Source organism: Ursus maritimus, unplaced genomic scaffold (genome assembly GCF_017311325.1).
Source record: "Ursus maritimus isolate PB19 unplaced genomic scaffold, ASM1731132v1 scaffold_14, whole genome shotgun sequence".
Lineage (NCBI taxonomy): Eukaryota > Metazoa > Chordata > Mammalia > Carnivora > Ursidae > Ursus > Ursus maritimus.
In genome coordinates, this window is record NW_024423786.1 from 12,812,086 (window position 1) to 12,832,277 (window position 20,192).

General features: G+C 42.2%; 1 protein-coding gene across 1 annotated transcript in view; it reads right to left on the reverse strand.

Moving 5' to 3' along the window:
• The window catches only part of ITPR1 (inositol 1,4,5-trisphosphate receptor type 1), a 322,384-nt gene that overhangs the window by 124,206 nt on the left and 177,986 nt on the right, over nucleotides 1-20,192 (reverse strand). Inside the window, exons 33-39 of the mRNA XM_040628531.1 lie at nucleotides 19,181-19,432; nucleotides 17,804-17,929; nucleotides 15,301-15,429; nucleotides 10,931-11,051; nucleotides 8,275-8,459; nucleotides 4,421-4,569; nucleotides 3,345-3,456 (exon numbers count right to left, since the gene is read on the reverse strand). Coding sequence (XP_040484465.1) covers nucleotides 3,345-3,456; nucleotides 4,421-4,569; nucleotides 8,275-8,459; nucleotides 10,931-11,051; nucleotides 15,301-15,429; nucleotides 17,804-17,929; nucleotides 19,181-19,432 — 1,074 coding nt within the window. The remainder of the gene's footprint in view (nucleotides 1-3,344; nucleotides 3,457-4,420; nucleotides 4,570-8,274; nucleotides 8,460-10,930; nucleotides 11,052-15,300; nucleotides 15,430-17,803; nucleotides 17,930-19,180; nucleotides 19,433-20,192) is intronic.

The following is a 20,192-nucleotide window of genomic DNA, read 5'->3' on the forward strand; positions in this document are numbered from 1 at the left end:
TTGTAGGTGGACTTCAAAACATTCAAATGGTGTCAATCACCAATGATACAGTGGAGAAGACTCTGAAGTCAGAGTTTTCTGGTTTGAGTTCCTGGCTCCCCCACTCCTGTGTGGCCTTAGGCGTTTCTGAACCTCTCTGAGCCTGTTTTTTCCCCCATGTATAAAGTAATTAATAACAATACTACTATCTCTGAGGCTGACCTAAGGTAAGACATAATGTTTAGTAGAGTGGCTGGCCCACAACAAGAAGTCACAGAATGTTATTGTTATTTAAGACATAATTTAGGACGGCACTTAAAAAATGTAAGCTTGTGTTACAGTGATTCTGTTATGTTTTAGTCTATCTGCTAATATGGGTGGCAGTACTCAGTGGCTTTTTTTCAGACAAGTAGATGCATTCAAGCACAATGATATTCAACATTTTTTAACAGGATAATAAAAAATGATCTCAGCTTTCATTGTCATCTGTGACCTTGACAATCCTAAATATTGAATGAAAACACAGAGATGAATAAAGGCATCTATGTCTCTTTAAGGATTATGGCTTAAAAGACAAGAAAACTTGGGCCCACAGACAGGGTGGACCCCACCTGAGGGGTGGGAGAAAAGGGCAGTGCACTGGGAATTGGGGCCCCTGGCTTTCAGTCTTGATCCTGTCACACGGCCGGGCACGTGACCTTGGGAAGTCACTTCAGCTCTCCACATGGCCTCCTCGTGTGCAGAGGGAGGGCGGGACAAAGCGATGCCAGACCAGACTATGGCCATGAAGACTCAGGACAGGGCAGGGAGGCAGAACAATTCTGGACATCCCAGGAGGGCATTAGTCATGGGACAAATTCCACTTAAGAGACAACTAATAGGAAAATTGGGCCAGGAAGACGGAAATGACCTCACACTTGCCCTTGTGCCCTGAGCATCCAGTCCAAAGAACACCTCATTTATTTTATCAACCAAAGCCAACTGGTTTGCCTGAGAAAGGTTAGTTCTTTGGCTCTGGGCTCCTTCCACCCTTGAAAGAGCTGGCCTGCCCCATACGTCATGCATCTGTAGTCAAACAGGGACAGCCGGCAAAGCATCAAAATCACTTTCAAAAAGCCTTAATAAAACAGGACAAATTTAATACCCACTACTGGATCGGAAGTTTAGCACACCCCCCCACTCCGACTCTTTTAAGTTCAATTAATGTCCATAGTTAAGTAGCATTTTCCCACAAAGCATAGGGCCAGAAGCATTCTAAGTATGTGCTATAGGTATTGAAGCTGTTGACTAACATGGGTTTCTGGAATGTCTTCCTTGGTTGCATGGCATTTCCCACATTTGCCTGTGGTATTTTCACTTTCGTGAAGGGGGATGACAGCCCCAACCAGACTGGAAAGACATGCCATATTTCCTTTAAACCTCTCTCTGCTTGGGTGTGGCTAATTTCTTCACCAGCTGAGAAAAAGAATGTGAGCCAGGGCCTAAGAACCTCTTCTAAACTCTGACAAGTCACTCTTTCATAGTGACCTCCTCCTACTGCACTCTTAAAACCCCAGGCTCTATCATTTTCTGTGAACTTTATAACAGACAATTTTACAACATCTCAGATCCAGTATCTCCCATGGTCTGTGATGATATTCTCCCAGTTAGCACCAACAGGCAGGGAAAGCTGGTGGGGAAGCATACCTTCCATGTGGCCCAAAGACCCTGACATACTTAGCTGCCAAGCAACAGACCCGACTCCCAGCTTTTCTACTTTCCATGATATTAAAAACAAAAACAAACAAAAAAAACTTGAGAGACATGGAAGTCTAATCACAACTTGTAACATTCGTGGGAGTAGGGACACCAAGTTTACTATAAAAATCTCAGTCATAGAAATGAACAGATAGTCTAAAGAAGAAAAAACTGGTCTCTACCTTTTAAAATCAAGTTTTATGCTTCCAAAGCTACAACTATATTCACAGCTGGTTATGGCCCTTTTGGTGGATTTTATCTTATTATGAAGAGTGAATTTCTGTAACTAGAATTATATTTTTAAAACATTTCTTAAAGCTCACTTTAAGAAAAATAAAGATCTTGTGAAATCAATGCTGCTTGTTTGTCTGGTACTCTCCGCTATTAGACTTTGCCTGTTCTTCTTTCTTTTTGTTTTAGTGCAAGATCTGCATACGTGTCTCTACAGGTGCTTATATGAACAGGATATCTCATCATTTCTCATTTGTACAAAGGGTCTTCACTTCAATCATTTATAAACTCTTTTCTTGCAGGTTTCTGCCACAAAGTTCCTACTGAGTTATAGATACTTATTTCCTAATTAGTCCACAATCATCTTTTAATTTATGTATTTTTAAAATTTGAGTGACATTTCAAAGCTGTGTGATTTGGCAATAGTGAAGGAATGTATACTGCAAAAGGGCTTATGTACTTTGCTGTTTTCGTTTTCTTATCCAAAGATTTTCACATGTGAAACTATTCTAATATTTGTATAAGATATTGTTTAGGTCAGAAGTCAAGATCCTTACAGACTTCTATACTTGAAATAACCTGGTTGCCACCACCCACTTTGACAAAGAGGGCTGTGATTTCATTGTCAAGGCTTCTTCACAGAGATGAATCAGTGAGTTACCGGGTATTTTGACAAATCAATGACATAAGTGGATTTACCCACTCAGAAAATGCTACTAACATGGCATGGAGACCATCAGTAAACACACTACCTTCAAATGAAAACGGGGGATTTTAAATCCAGGCCCCCCAAATTTTTAAGGTGGGGGGGCTGAAAGGAGGGGTGATGAGATTGTTTTTATCCCACTTGGCCCAAAATCGAAAGTGTGAGGCATGGTCTCTGCACATCCTTGCTCACTGCCTATGCCAAGAAGCTGACATGTCCCAGGGATTGCCCGTTTCCCAGTCTGAGCTAGAAAGGGTCATGTGGTTGCCTGCCCTAATTCCAGTTAGAACTGGAGGGAGTTTCTTAGTACACTGGAAGGATTGTGCAACATCTCATCAGAAAGAAGCAAGTAAACCCACAGGTATGCCTAGATGGAACCCAGAAGTCGGGAATGCCTGCCTTGATACACAAGAGGCATTTGCATTCCCACTGGGAATTTAGATGAAATACCTTATTACTATTTCCCTGACATTAGATTACGTGGCAAGCAGCCTATTAAGACAACTAAGTATATGCGATTTTTAGAAGAGAAGGCATATAATTTAGCTTCCTTTCATGACAGGATACCTAGCTTTAAAAAGTAAAAAGTCCCTTCAGTCAGTATGCCTGAACTATAGTGGATTTCTAACCCATGATCCCACTTCAATTGAACAGCAAGACCTTGTCTTGACAGGTGAATAAAATGCAGTACCTTTTCTCCATAGCCTCTATCTTTGGTCATCATTTCTCGGAGGGTCTGTAGGACCTTAATGCAGAGTTTTTCCTCATTCTCCTCTAGCAACTGTTTAGTATGCTTTATTAACCTGAATGGGGAGGGGGAAACCATGCATTAGGTCCCTGAAATGATCTTTCAATTAAACAAACACACACACAATCACTTCACAAGCAACTTATTTTAAATAGTCAGTTAATGAACAAATATTTTTCAAGGACTCCCAAGTTAAACACGCTCCGGGGCATTCACTCTAGTGAGAACAGCCCCTCAGTGTCTCAAAAGTGTCTCAACAGTGACATCCGCTGGTCAGTAACAGCAAAAGGGCACACCGGGCTGGATTTTACCACATAGGATGAGGAGAGGACAGCGGGAGGACAAATAGGACAGAGGTCCACTCGAACCTGTTAGTTTACAGAGTATGGCTTTTTATCCACTAAGAAGTGCTGTAACATGGCTAAAATATGCCACCAGTATGAAAAAAACCTCATGAGGATGATTGTTAAGGCGAACAATCACTGTTCATTCACCCGTAGTCTTGTCCTTTGAGGGACCCAGCATCCTTTGAGGGGCTCAGAGGCAGAGCCCACTCTCAAGGTCAAGCTCAACCCACCTCAGGATAAAAATCAAATGGAGATTTCCAGTCATGGAACCAGCTGTTTCTTTTAGATCATGCCCCAAGGCATAAACTAAGAAACTACAAAGGTGTTAGGAAAAGACCGAGGGGTCCTGGTAGGTCTGAGCTTTTTGAGGGCAGAAAGGACATGACCTTTCTACAGCTGTCTGGCAGCCCACGGCGGGCAATCCGTCGGGGCCCGGGCACAGAGGATGATCGGGCATGCGGTTAAAAGGAGAAAGTCTCACCAAAAACAAGTGTCAGTAAGTACAACCGAACCCACAAACTTACTTTAGAAAGGTCAGAATGGGACTCTAACACATGACCTTGTACTCATCAAAGTAAAAAACCAGGCCAGTGTCTGCTTCTTCACGAACAAGCGCTTTGCCTGGTCAGCAGGGCTCTGCAACCAACCACCCCAGAGCGAGAGGCCGCTTACTTGCAAATGAAGCCACCACTTTCGCACTTTCTTCTGGCATCTGTGTTCTCTGGGAAAAGCAGCTCGGGTCTGTGGAGCACGTCCACAAGCACAGATAACTCTGCCTGGACCAGGGGCCTTAGACGGTCCTCCAGGGCTGAGACGATGTCCTGGAACGGAAGCACAGCTTTGGTGAGCAGCTCAGGCTGAGGCTGACTACAGGAGAGTGAGAATATTCATTTCTGACCTCAAAAACGACCACAAGCTAGGCTAGGTTAGAGCACCGTTACAACTGTCCAGTATTTATCTCGAATTATTAAACATTGCCCCAGGGGTATCTGAAGCCATCGCCCCTGATGCAGAGAACCAGGTAAAAACAGCCCCACCAGCCTTTCTATTGTGATGATCCTTACGCCACTCAAGGGATCATTCCACATATTTTAAAATACGATGCAAAAAGTACATTCGACAACATGGAAAAATGTCTACAGTAGGAGTGTAAAAAAATGGTGAAACAATGGCATGGACTATATGATCTGATTTTTTAGAAACACCACCACTATCTAAAGGATATACACCAAATATCATCAAAACATCACTACTGGTTTTCTCTGGGTGGTGGGATTGCAGGTGATTCTATTTTTCTTCCATAAACGGGTACTTGTGAGTACTGTCAAATTATGTCCAATGAGCATGAATTATTCATATAATAAAAAGTCATACAAAAATGAGCACACAAATGAATGAACATGCTGTATCAACATGCTAAGTACATGTACCCTGATAGCATGATGGTCTTCAAATGCAAAACACATAGCTGTAGGAGAGGAAAACAGAGAGAAGTTGAAAGAGCAGCAAAAACAACACAACAAACTCCATATAAAGGCAAATGGCAGAAAACAGATGAGAAATTATCTTCAAAAGATGCTAAAGTCAGCTGGATGGCTTGGTAACTTGGAACCTAACTGGAAGCATTTGCTGGCTAAGACAGGGGCCGAACACAGCATGGTGGATAATATAGGAAAGCCTAGTTAACCAAGGAGATCTGCATAGGAAAGGCCACTTAAATGCATTCAACTTAACTCTAGACCCAAATTTCATAGGGAATGGGCAATAAAGAATTGAATTATCTGTTACCCCAAAACAAAAACTAAAACATGTGAATATTATTTGTTTTATATTTAACAAAATTCATAATCACTCAAGAAGAGTTAGGATGCATAAAGAGTGCATGAATCAATCCAATTATTTTGGGGGGGGGCAATTTTCCCAGCAACAGTACACTGCAATACCCCTTCAGTCATACTGACATTCACGGCATATTCAAAAAGAGGGTCGTTTTTGCAAAATTCTCTCAGTTTCCTCTTTGAAAGCACCTGAAGTTCTCTTCTTCAGTAGTTACTGGTCCTAACTTTGTCTACAGCATTTGCAGGGGGTTGAAGCAGTTCTTTAACATCGTATTCATAAAATCCTGCATCTTTTGCAAGGTTTGAACTTTACACTGCAATTGATTTGCATTGTATTGTCAAATGTTTAACATTCAGCAATCGAGGAGAGACCAACAGACAAAGATGGTGAAGCGATGGGCAGGGAAAGATGCTGGTGTTAAGTGAGGGGGATGCCTCAATGGGGATTAATTATATAAGCAGTCGGTCTGCAAGTGAATGTTCTTATGTTATGGTAACTTCTGCTGTCCTAGGCAATCTTATAATTACAGGGACTCAGAAAATAAATCATTGCATAATGAGGATCCTTTCAGCTACTACTCAAGTCTTCATAACAAGCATTAGCGAGGCTTACATATTTTATTTTATTCCCCAAGAATATGCATAATAAATCCAAGAAGAGCACAAGAAACTGCTGTGTTTGGCTGCAGATAATTTATTTAGTTTGAACAGTAAAATACACTGTGCTTTCAAACAGTTATGAATCTATAATATCCTTCCCTTTTAAAAATATAGTAGAGTCAAGGAAGCACTCTATCTGAACTAAATTATCTTTGTTTAACACTGGGTCTGTCACAGTAAGGATGAAATTCTTTCCCTGACCTAAGAACTCTTTCCTAACTCCCCAGCTCCAGGGGCTCCAGCCACACTAACCTTCCTTTGGTCTTTCAATGCGTCACATTCTGTCCCATATAATGTCCTTTCCACATGCTGCTTCCTCCCTTCTATTCCTTTCTTTAGTAAGTCCTACATTGCTCTGATCTTGGTTCAAATGTCACTCTTGAGCAAAGCTTTCTTGGATCACCATCCCAGCTCTGGGCACGATGAGGGTCCTCAACAGCCCTCCGTAGCACTACTCACTTCTCTGCAGCATTGTCTCTCTTGCCACCTTACTTTTATCCATGTGATTAGCTGACTCATGTCTACCTTCCTTCCAAAACTTGAGAATCCATGACAGCAAAGATCATTTGTGGTTTCACTCACCACCGCATCCCTGGTGCCCAGCGTGAGTGGAGCTGATGAATGCATCTCTAGGCAGGTTGTACAACCTCACAGAGATTCATTTATTTTATCTAATGCTAATTATTACAGTCCTAACAGCAATGACAATAACAGCAATAATCGTAATAGCAGCTGTCATTGGTCAAGTGCTCACTACACTCCAGGCTCTATTCTAAGCTGTTTACGTGTACTATGTTTTCCAAAAACGGCCACTGCAATATACCTTCTCTTGCACATTCTTCTACACTTCCCATCAAATGATACCGGGGTCTATATCACCTTCCCTTGAAGCTCAGTGGACACTTGTGACTGCCCTGACCAACAGAATTTGACAAAAGTGATGGTGTGTGTGCTATGAAGGCATTATGGCTTTCATTATCTCTCTTTCTCTCTCGAGATGCTGATCTTGGGAGCCAGCCACCACGTTGCAAGTAAGCACCGACCACATGGGGAAACTACATGTAGATGCTTCAGCTGACAACTCCAGGTGGGGGTCCCAACATCAACTGCCAAACATGTGCAAGATTGCAAGATGAGTCCAAGCTCAGCGGCCATCTCACTGCAGCTGCACTCAAGACCCTGAGCAAGAAACACCTTGGTGAGCCCAGCCAACCTCTAGAACAGAGGGAAATAATGGCTGTTGGGATTTGTTAAGCAGGCACGGATAATCGCAACACTTTATCAGCCTTGCAATCCTCACATCAACCCCCTGAGGTAAGTGTTACTATTATCCTACTTTACAAATGAGGAAACCAAACCACAGAGCAATAAAGTAACCTTCCCAAGGACACACCATTTCTAAGCAATGGAGTCAGGATTTGACCCCAGGCGCTGGCCTGAGATCACGCCTTTAAACACCGCAACAGACCCATCTGAAGTGTCTGACAACCTCCAACTATGGCCCATGTACTACCCGTAAAAGAATCCCTCGAGGAGCTTGCTAAAGGAAGATGTTAATGTTAAGATGTGTGTTTCACGTACACCTAATACTCACTACTCTCCCCTTAATAAAGGGACAGATGTCTTCATAGGTGTTAAGAAAAAAGTATAATCCAGGTAGAATTTAGTAATACTTTTATTTTCAGTTGGTTCATTCTGACAGAATGGAGCCCTCGTGCCCTTATTCTAAGTATTCTTTTTGTAATACTTAAATATTCCTTCCTGGTAAGAGCAGAGTCCCCATTCTACATAAAGCAATCTATAAATCTATGAATAACCTTTACAGACCATGACTTTGTCAGGAGCTTTTCTCTTCCCAAGTAGCTTTGCATTCTTGGTCCTACATATGTTACTGTGCTTGACTAGCCACTCACATGCTGACATCTGTCTATGGCCAATCTTGGTTTTTCTCTGGCTCATGGAAACACTGCTGTGTGGGAATCATCTTAGGCCAGGTTCAGGTTCACTCGTCTCTGGGGCAGGCATTACCTGCAATCTCTCAATGATATTCCGGTAGTCTCTAGAAGCTGCCAGAACAGAGTCTCTGCGAGCTGCATTGCGGGCAGTCAGCCGCCAGTTCATGGCAGTTTTCTGTACGATGTTGTGGGACTTCAGGAAGAGGTTGTTGACTTGGCTGTCCAGGTCCACAGGAATAGCAATGGCCCGGCTCTTGGCTACACAGAAGAAAGATGACTCATGAGTCTCCAACTTGCATGGGAGATGCCCCAAAGACAGACTTAACGCCCTCATCACCCCTCAGGCAGATTTCTCCATGCCCATAATATGTCACTTGCATGGCACCAAGTGTGCAGGTTAAGGAGCTCAAATGAACTTGATTTTCAGTGTGAATTCTGGGGGGCAGTAGCTCTGAGGTATGTAAACATGCTCTAAGGCCAAAGTTCAGGCAAGTCAAAGTTAAACTTCAATGGGTTTCCTCAATGACTGGCATCTTAAGATCTCCCATGTGTTCATATATTTTAAGAATTATCCAGATAGGGAATTCATTTGGCCAAAAAGCTATTTTTCCAAAAATTTTCTCTCAGTGGTATTCTATACAACAAGCTGCAACATGCCAGTGTAAGCCAAACATAATGCAAAAGATGACATTTACAATAACATAAGCTACTCTTTCCATTTAAGCTCTTCTCTTCCCCTCTTAAACTCCAGTCTAATCATGAGAAAAGGAACAATCTAGCCCACAGTGGGGGGACATTCTACACCCGACCAGCACTCTTCAAGACTGTTAATGTCATAAAAAACAAGGAGAGTCTGAGGCACTGTTGCAGCTCAGAGGGTCGACTGCAGAGGCGTCACGACTAAATGCAACCCTGGAGCCTAGACTGAATCCTGAAACAGATAAAGGACGTTAATGGAAAAAGTGGTGCCAAGTCTGGAGTTTAGTTCATAGCAATGGGCCAATATCAGTTTTGTAGTTTTGACAAAAATACCCTGTGTTGTAAGATGTTGACAGCAGGGGAAACTGGGAGAGGGGCATATGGCAACTCTGTGTGTTATCCTGGCAAATTTCCTCTAAGTCTAAAATTAATGCAAAATAAAAAGTTTAATTAAAAAAGGAAAATAACTAAGACCAAAAATTCTTTTTTTTTCCATATGGAAAAATCCAACAACCTCCAAAAAACAGCCGCCAGTTTCCTGGCGACTTCCCGTCTTCAATGCTTCATAAGACCAGAAGCAAAGAAGGTGCCATATTACCTGTATCTAATTGTAAAAACGCCAGCACCCTGGAAGAGGCAATATGAGAAGCAATTGTTTATATCCAATTAAAACAAACAAACAAACCACGCAGTGTGGGGAAAGGAACCTTCAGCCAGCCAACAAATTTCTAACACTTTAATAAAGCAAGTGAGAAATTTGGGGAGAAAATATGAATACTATAAAAATAAAAAGCAGGATGCACAGTGTACATTCGGCTAGAAATAATGTGCCGTGGATACTCCCTTTTGAAGATAGACCATGAAAATAGTGAACTTTGGTATGGTTTTATTCAGGAGGCGTTACGCCCCATGAGGCACGTCTGAATTCCTGGGGTGCTGTGCTGTTCTCATGCTCTGCCACTTCACAGCCATCACCTCCCTCGGTCTTTTCTCATCAATGCCAAGCCAATTAAAACATTTCATCTCCCTGATGGGCGGTGGGCTGGTCAATTGGGCAACCTGCCCAAATTTTACTCAACAACTTTGTAATGCGTGAGCCTATATGGGCAGAGTGGCAAGTTTTGGGGGTACTGTCTCAGAGCCTAGGTTCTGAGATATCATATCATGAACCTATAACGTACACACTTTCAAAAGCCTCATCTCTTATTGTGAAATAGCGCTCTATAAATAATAAAAAGACACCAACACCTACCACATGAGAGTCAAGGAAATCAGGATGGGAGGACTGAAATCAGGGAAGTAACCCTAATAAACACCATCTGTATTTGCTGGACAGCTACTCAATAGTGCTAAGAACCCCACCCGCCTCTTCTGCTGCCTGTCTGCAGGGATCTTAAATAGCTACTATGGGGAGATACCTCTTAAATTTAGGCAGGAAGATGAACCCCTTGCTTAACATTTACGAAGAGGAACAGGGCCAAGGAAGAGAGTCTGATTAAGTCAGGGCGAAGGGAGCAGTAATTTTCATGACTTCCAGGGTGACAAGTGAGGGGTGGGGAGGAGAGAAGGGAGCAGCATTTATCACCAAGAGGCAAAAGGGATCAGGGTACCATTTCTGAGAAAGGATGTTCCTTGGGATTGGACGTGTGCTTCACAGGAGGAAAAGTCTGCCTACGGTCAAATACACTTACGGGAGTAAACGAATTTGTTTTTTGAATGAGAGACTTCACAGAGCCTTGGATTAGTTTGTGCGCACTGTTACCTTCCAAGAGCTGCCTAACATTGAACCATGGACTCTTACTTTTCAGAGCCTAGCTTTCTTTGGGACTTACTGGCTCTTAACTTTAGGAGATGTTGGCTTGATGAGAGCAAGGGTTAGCAATCACGAAGACCTCCATTCCAGTTCTGCCTCTGTAACCTCTTGTGTGCAGAACTTCAGAAGAGAACAAGTGCTCAAGAAACAGCCGTCTTGATTACTGTCAGGCAATTCATTTTCATCGCGTTCAATCCAAACGGCACTGATATCTTACCTACGTCAGAGAGCACCCGAATACAGCTCTCCACAGAGGCTTTTTGGCTCGGCATTAACCAGTTGCAGTGGTAAACCCTGAACACACCTTGCAGCAGTTGCACAAAGACAGGCTGGCGAGTCTGCAAGGAAGAGAGGCCAAGAGACGGGCGGTATGACTTTTCTGTAGATCACTGATAGGCTGATCAGAAACAGACATTGCACTGAACTGTGGGTTAATGGTAATGGACCCTTTGCAAGAGTGGGAAGGGGTGACCAGTTATGAGCAGGATTCTAAAAGCTGCCTAGCCCAAGGAAGAAAAAATCAGAAGCATCTTAAGGTCATCTACAAACTTGATGCCATCCAAGTCTGACCAGAAGGATAAATAGTGGCATCAATACCAGTCTGAAAACTGGTATTCTTGTCCGGTTACCAACTGGCTACATGACTTCAGGCGAATGACCTCACCTCTCTGAGCTTTCACTTCATCTAATATATAAAATAAGTGGATTGTGGCAGATCGACCCAAAGTTCTTTGCAGACATTATTTCCCATAAGCAGAATTTCTATTTTTAATCAGCAAAAGCAAACTGATGAGTGGATCTTACCAAGAATGCTTACTTATTTCTAGCAGTGTGTCAATGATATAAACAGAAGACAGTTCTGATGGTTACTTGTTCAAAGTATTCATTTACTACAGATGAGTTAACTGTATGGTAGGATCTATTCCTATGACTGTATATATTTGTACTCTTTTTAAAATAAGAGAACTCCAACATTTACTTCCTCAGTTTGACAGTGATTTCCGAATGCATGTCAAAGTTATAATTGTGGTCTCTGTCCAAAGCTACCCGACTCAGGGTAGCTTTAACCTTCAAGGAAAACATTCCTGTGTACAGCGAGCTACTCCACAGGTTTTTAGTTTGGGGGAAGAGGACTGGCATAGTCCCTCCAAAACACAGTGGGAGTTACTACAGCAAAGGAAAAAAAGTATTGAAAAACTCTAGAGAGGTTTCTGAGATGGAAGAAATACAGTGGAAAGTGCTGGGGTGGGCAGGAAGGAACTCTAGTAGAAGAAAAGACAACAGGTTAATAAAAATTCAGAGCCTCTTCTATGAACAATGTTCAGGTAACTTACTAAGTGCCACATATCTCAAGGGAAAGTTCTAGAACCTCAACTAACAATCCTGTGGCAAACAAACTGCCTTAATGCTATAAATACAAACCAGAGGCCCAGAAAGGTTACAAGAAAGTACACAGAGGGTTTGGCAGAGCACTGAGTCGCCTTCAGGGCTCTCTGACGCCGACAGCTTGTGCTCTTTCCACCCAGTTCACTTGCAAACCAGGATCTCATTGCTTTCTCCAGCAAGTACTTTCTGTTCTATACCTCGCAGCCACCCAAGACAGCAAAGTGCCTGCTAACAGAGGACAGGATCATAGACAGCCTGAGAAATTGGCCGAGAAACCCTGACACTAAGCTCCTGAGCACAAGGGTTCCAATGAGAGAAGCCATGTATGGAGAACACTTCCCACATGCCAAGGGCTAAGCGCTCTCTGCCTCTATCACTGAACCCTCACCATGACATGAGCAAGTAAACAGTGGTATTATCATTCGCCCTGCTGGCTCGTATGTGCTAGAGTTGGGATGAGAACCCAACATCCAAACTCAAAGAAAGAACTATCCTTTGGCTAAACTAATTCAACTGAACCAATATTTGTTAGGCCTCTGCTCTGTTCCCATCTGACCCCTGGATAAACAAAGGATGAATAAACTGGCCAGGGTAGCTGCCTCCTAATTACCCATTCCAATGGGCAACCTGGGGGCGTCAGCTCACTTGACCTCTTGGACTAAAGAACACGGCTGCCCATCACCTTCTACATAAAATCCTCCCTTTTCTTAGATCCTGAAGCCCTGCTTGCTCCTTGAATCCCAACCTGTGTGCCGGATAAACTGAAGAACCTTCCTCCGGCCTCTTCTGCATCTTGTCTTTAACTATTTGTGCTCCGCCCAGTCCCCTCTAGCGAACCACTTCATTCTCCGGGCCACAACTTCCATCAGCGAATGTTTATGTTTGGAATCCACTGCTCCACTGTGCTGAGTCTCACAGGTGCATTTACTCATTCAATGAGTTAGCAACTAGTAGGTTCCAAGCACAGAGTGAGGCACAGGGACAGAGCAGTATCGCAGACAACTATGCACCGAAGGCATAACCACACCCTTCTTACAGTAGCTTAGAGTCTAGCAGGGAAAAGCACGACCACCTATTTACTGAGCACCTTCTATGTGCCAGGCATTATGCTAAATGTTTCATAAACAGTATCGTGAGTGCTCACAATAACCCGCAAGGTTGATACTACATCCCTGTTTCAAATGTGAGCATAGAGGTTCTGAAGTTCAGTGACCAAGGCAAGTTCACAGAGCTGGTAAGGGGCAGAGTGAGGATTTGAAACCAGCTTTATCCTGCTCTAAAGCCTCCAAAATTCTGTTCTTCCTCCCTGGATCCCACTGTTCTAGTTGCTTCCTGGACATTCCACTGGCAACATAAATGCAACACAGCCAAACCCAAGTTCACCACTTTCCTTCCTCCCATGTTTGGGTTGAATGAAAGGAAACAAACAAACAAACAAACAAGGAAGGAAGCCAGGAAGGAGGTAAAAATCTAGCTGGGGAAATGAGGCATACGCTTTTCAGCATATAAACAAAATAAAACAGGCTATGAAAGCTCCAAAAATAGTATTCCTTGAAAACAAATGCTCTAGAAATTCATAAGCTACCCCTTAAAAAACAAAGCTAAAGCCACTCTGGACTTTGTTTTCTAAGTATATATAGACAACCTGGGTCTCGCTAGGAACTTGGAACATTTATATTGAAGATTCATCTCTCTGACAATTCTGGCTTCTCAGGTGGTCCAAAAATTGGCTTCAGAGTAAGGCAATATGAGGTGAGGAGTGACCAAGACGGAAAACCAAAACACAAGTTCCTGTTTAATGGTTTTCCAATTAATTTCACTGATTTACTTTGACATTTCGGTTTTGTAAAACTGTTTCATAATCTATAAGAGTATGGGCATTGCTGTGGTGATTGTCACTTTAAATTACAAAAGAAGCAAGTCCAATCTTAGTAACCAAAGCAGCTCTCCTAGCTGGCTCTCCGTGGGAAAAGCACTTGGTGAAGGAGCACCTTCTGGTCTCCAGAAACTCAAGTGCTCGGGATCTAACCAGTTTCTGCTCCCCAATTACTCAAGAATACATACAGTCATTTGAAAGGCAGCCTTCTAACTTTGTGATACTTTAGCTTAACTTCTAGCTTTCACCGTTATTTCTAACTAAACAGAAGTGCCAAGGAAAGTATCTCACTAAAAATTCCATAATTCAAGTTTTTGAGTCAGAGAGAAGTAGGCTGAAATCATGGTTATGCCACCTAATGGCTGAGCATTGGAATTAAACTTTCTGAGCCTCAGTTTACTCAGCTGCAAAATGGGAATAGTATCATCTACCTCATAGGCTGTATTAGGCTTTTATGAACTCTTTGCATGTTAATGAAATATAACAGTGTGTAACTAACGCACCAGGGAGTATTATACTGACCATGAATCACCCTTCCCTTGGAGAATTTACCTTCGTTAGGATTATCTTTTGTGGTCCAACAACCCTGGGCCACCCATCAACCCCAGGACAGCCTCTACCTCTTTCCATGACAAGGAGACTTAATATTTCTCTTCTGACCACTGGAGACCAAGACCAGCTTTCATCCTCCAGTAAGACTCCCACAGCAGTTGACCCAGACGTAAGTTACAAAAAGAAGAATGAGTTTTTCCACGTCAAAGAATGACGTCATCTCCCAGATCCACGATTCCTACCTTTGAAACTGGGAGTACAGTGGGAATCCCGCTGCAGGCCGCTGCAGTGCTCAGCCCCAGGAGCACCACGCACAGAGGTGTGCACATACCCGTGGAGCCGGGCCACAAGGCAGCCCCTCCGCCACGGCTGAACGACTTCTCACGCTAGCCCCGCGCCACCTCGGGGGAACTCTAGGCACACACTTGGGAGTTAGAATCGAGATCTCCAAATGCATTTTTAAAAAGTGCTAATAACATGCTAGCACCTGTCTGAAAGCTGCTTCTCCTTCTTCTAAGATTGGAGGGGAGGAATCAATAAGATTGAAGGGGGAGGAAAAGGCATCTTAAGGGGAAAAAATCAACAACCAATAGAATCATCTGGGATAGAAAAACATTCTCAGGTGCGTCTTTAGCCAAAGGACCCTCCAGAGAAAGAAAAGCATCTTGTCTGAACGCCTTGCAGAATGGCTCACGTACAGCTGCTCACTGCCAAACCCGGCCAACGGCCACTGCCCAGGCGCAGCGTGAATGCCCCGCGTCTGTGTTCCTTACCTGCAGCGTCGTGCTCTGGTCTGAGAAGGGAGAACTGAAGAAGGTAGTAACGATACTCATGACAATTTCAGTAACGTACTTCTCCAAAATTGAGTCTGCGTGCTTCCTGTCACTGGTGTTGTTACAGGCCTGCAAGGCAATTGAATGTTCCAGACATGACACCAAAACCTGCAGGTCAGTTGTACGACTAAGACATCTGTGAGCACTCCTGCTGATTACCCCCTTAACAAACGAAAGGTAAAGGCTTGCAGGTCAATATTTCTCCCTCTCAGAAGTTACAATAATTATAATAGCAGCAACAACAAATCATGCAGAAGGAGAAGCCGATCAACTCGGATATCACATGTAGACGCACAAAACATTAAAACCGGGATGGGACCTACAGGACTATTGTTTCCAAATTCCTAGCCATGTGTGGCAAATCTAAAACCTTAAAAGGCAGCAAAAGGCATAGCAACTACACTTGTCTATACTTTCCCCTAAAAGTAAACTATCCTCCTGGTTAAGCCGTTCATCTGTTGTAGGCCATGGTTTCCTAATTCATACAATCAAGAGAATCAAGTACACCAGTGAGGTCCATTGTGCGTGATATTCTCTAAATCTACAACACTCTCTCATTCAATAAAAATGTTAATAGAGAGTTGTCAAATCCCTATGTTGTACAGTGGAACTGATGTAACATTGTGTGTCAAGTATACTTCAATTTTTAAAAGTTAGTGACACGCAATGCTGTTGATAGTGAGCTGTGAGTCAGGGTCATGGACTCTAAGTTTTGTTTTGGTTTTTTCTTCTTAAAGATTTTTTATTTATTTGACAGAGATACAGCGAGAGAGGGAACATAAGCAGGCAGAGTGGGAGAGGGAGAAGCAGGCTTCCCTCTGAGCAGGGAGCCTGATATGGCGCTCGATCCCAGGACCCTGGGATCATGACCTGAGCCGAAGGCAGACGCTTAACGACTGAGCCACCCAGGCGCCCCCATGGACTCTAAGTTTTGGGGTGAGGAGAGACTTCAGATTTTACTTGCATTCTATTTAATTTTGCGCTAAAATAAGACTAGACATTTAGAGGGAAAGGTTTAGAAAATACTTTTTTAAAAATCAAGTTTTTATTACCAAATTCATTAGTCCTACAGTTTGAGACATTAACATTGCTTATCATAAAAATTTATGAAGGGCAAAAAAGAATCAAGTTTTATTAACTAACCACCATGTTCTAAGCTTAATGCCGAGCAGTTTGTAGACAAATTCAAAGAATGAAATTAGCAACTGATTTTACATTTCTGAATAATGTAATGTAAAGGTCAGCAAAGTTAAGGGTTGGTGGCTGCTTTTATAAATAAAGTTTTATTGGAATGCAGCCATGCCCACATGATTACATATTGTCATGGCTGCTTTCAAACTACCAGGGCAGAGTTGAATAGTTGTGATAGAGACCAGATGGCCCACAAAGCTGAACAAAGTTAATATCTGGTCCTTTACAGAAAACTTTGCTTAGCCCCCATTAAAAAAGAAAACACAAAACAAAGCAGGGATGCCTGGGTGGCTCGGTCAGTTAAGCCTCTGACTCTTGATCTCAGCTTATGTCATGAGTTCAAGTCCCACATTGGGCTCCACACTGGGTGTAGAGCCTACTTAAAAAAAATAAGACAAAATAAAATAAAAATAAAACAGGCCTTCCATCCCAATCTCTAAAAAAAACCTAGATTTATGGGATTAAAAGACTAGGAGGAATTTGAGATTTAAAAAACATATATATGTCTGTGATACCAATACCTGAGTATTATTAAATAAACTAGATTAGGAAGAAAAGAAGTTCTTGTAGGTTCCTTGTCTTACACTGGTGACTGTACCATCAAGCAGAAATTATCACAGTCTAGGACTCTACAATTCACGTTTCTTTTTAACACGACATTTCCAAAATTAAGATTCATTTTACAATTATTCTCTCTCGGTTACTGGCACCCCTCCCCCAAATCCACCACCACAAAACTCCTCGCGGATCTACGGTGTGCCCTGTTAGGTGGTAAGTCTTGCAGCCTTAGGATCAATGGTAAGCTTGGAGCAAAACTGAATCAAGAGTATGAAGGCCAGCCCAACGGCTGGGTTAGGAAAGCAGAGGCAAACACCAGACTGAAGGAGAGAAATGCTTAAGCTCAGGAAGGTGTCCTTCAAGGAGAAATACCATCAAGGAAAAGAAAACTTTTAAATGTGATTTTAATATGTCTCAGATTATTATTCACAGATCAATCCATAAAGGATGAAATGAAAAACAGAAATAATCCATCTTCCCTGACACATGATTATACTAAAATCTATTCTCATCTGGGAGTAAAAGGTAAAAAGAAATGAGACACATGCGAGGATAAGAGCCATATTTGCCTCCCTGTGCCACACATTAACAAGTTGAAATTATGCAGATATTTCCCTTATGCCTGCATAAAGATGTCCAGACACACACGTACATACACACTTCCACTCGACCGCTCGGTTCCAGAAAGCCTTACCCTGCAGATGTCCACAAGGAAATTCTCAAACAATTTCCACATATGATTGCTGGTGTAAATCTCCTTCATTTCCACCTCAGTATCCACATAGCAGTGATTGAGGAAGTTAATGTACGCAATTTTAACCTGAGGACAGAAACAGACTTTTCTGAAAAACCGATTTGGTATACATGGAATAAGAGAAATGAAAATCAAAACTATGTCAGAACATGATCTTCACCTATCAGATGAATGAGTCCAAAAGTCTGAGAAAGTGCTGTGTGGACAAGCTGTGAGAAAAATGCAATCTTGTCTCTTCCTCCTTCATTAGAATCACCAGTTACTATTGTCTCATTATATTCGCATAAGCCAGTTGCACAGCCATGCAGGGAAATTACAGTACATCCATACAATAAAATTTTTATATAACTATAAAAAAGGAATGTGCAATCTCTTTATGGACTGATGTGAGAAGAGGAAAAGTATACCCAGGATGTCACCTTTTGTGTTTAAAAAAAAAAAAAAAGAGGCAGTGGGGGAATGAAGAATATTTACATTTGTTTATATGCAGAATTCTAGACAATGTACAAGAACATAATAAATGATTTTTTGTGGAGTGGGAGGGGACAGATTAGGAGGTTTTTCGTAGTTTACTCCTTTATAGTCTTTGCTATTTGAACTTTTCAAAATGTATTAACTTTTCAAAAAAATCATCTGAAAACATAATAGTATATATATGTGATACATACTACATATGCTATAAATATATGTATATTTAGTTAAGATATAAATAGTATGTATTTTAAAAATACAAAGGCAAACTACATTCCGAATGACCCACTGTTTTTGTTGTTGTTTTTGTTACTAGCCAACATATCTGAACAAGAAAACGGGCAGCTTGGAAGGAATCATTTCCAAAATCTTACAGGTATTTACTATGGGTGGTGGAGTTAGAGATTATTTTGATTTGCCTACTGCTTGCCTGTAGTTCCTCAGTATTTTATAATTGTCATTCATTATTTTTACAATGCAAATTCTCATTTTAAAGAATAAACTTGCAGAACAGGTCTTACGTGCACAGGAACCTTATCTCAACCCATTCAATCTCAGTTTTCGGACATTCATTCAAAGGGAATTCAAAAACCCTCTTTGCTCAACAGGCTGAATTATTAGTTTCCAAGAAGGAGGCATAGAAGCAGATTTCCAAGGTTCTCAAGGAGAGAGCAGGAAAGACTAACACCGCCACCAGCCCCCCACAAAATCGGCATTTGAGAAAATGTTTCCACCAACTGAGATCTCACTGTGAAATGAGCTGCAGGTCTCAGCACCGTGAGGTCTCGTGTGGGCTGGCCACAGCTCCACACGCCACGTGCAGAGGCATGAGAATGGCTCGCTCACCTCGGGGATGCAGTCCTCGTGGGTCACGACGCGGACAATGTCATCCAGTGGGAGCAGAGAGTTGCACTTTATCTCTGTGTAGACGTTCTTGCCCTCGGTGCACACGGCCAAGAGCTCCACCAGGTGGATGTGGTACATGAGAGGGCTGTTCTCGTCCATCCGGTCCCGCTCTGACCTCATCATCTGGATCAGGGTCTGGAAAGAGGCTCTGTCGTTGTAGAACACGAGGACGTCCTCTCCCGAATTAACCAGCTATACAAAGAACAGGGCTTGTTTATATTACAAGCTTGCGGAGGTGGGGACACCATTTAAAAAATATCCACTCGCAGAGAAAGAGAGATGTTCTGTCAGCATTTGCTTTCCCAAACCAGTCTCAGCTATATTACTAAATTCATCTAAATTTCATTCATTTCTATTAATCAACAACTGAAAATCTTCAGAATTTTAATCGACAGATACAGGGGTATCTCAGTGGCCTTAATAAACTATCAAGGGAAGAGAAAGTCTGCAGACCAACATTCATGTATCCAGTGGAAATGTAGATTGCAAGCTTGCACTTGGATTTCCAAACCTAATATGTAGGCTATGATTTTTCTTTTTAAAAATGTTTCCATTTTTTTATGCTTGAAAAGTTGTATCCCTCTTACAACTCTTTCACATACTGCCTTCTCTCTTCAAAATTACCAATTATCCACTTCTCACTAAGATACACCTTCCTTTCAATACTCGTCAAAAAATCAAGGCATTCCTACTTATAACTTGTCTCCAGGACAGTGTGGGACTTCTCATGAATCTACTTAAGAGTAAATCAGTTTTAGCACTACAAGAAATACAGAAGAGCCACAAAGGGATGGCACAGAAGTCAAAATAAATATAGTCAATAATATTTGCATAATAACAGCTCACCTTTATAAGCTCTAATTAGGTGCCAGATACCATGATAAACCCCTCACGAGGATTACCTAACCTCATTGTGCCTCAGTTATGATTGTAAAATTGAGGACAAAGATGA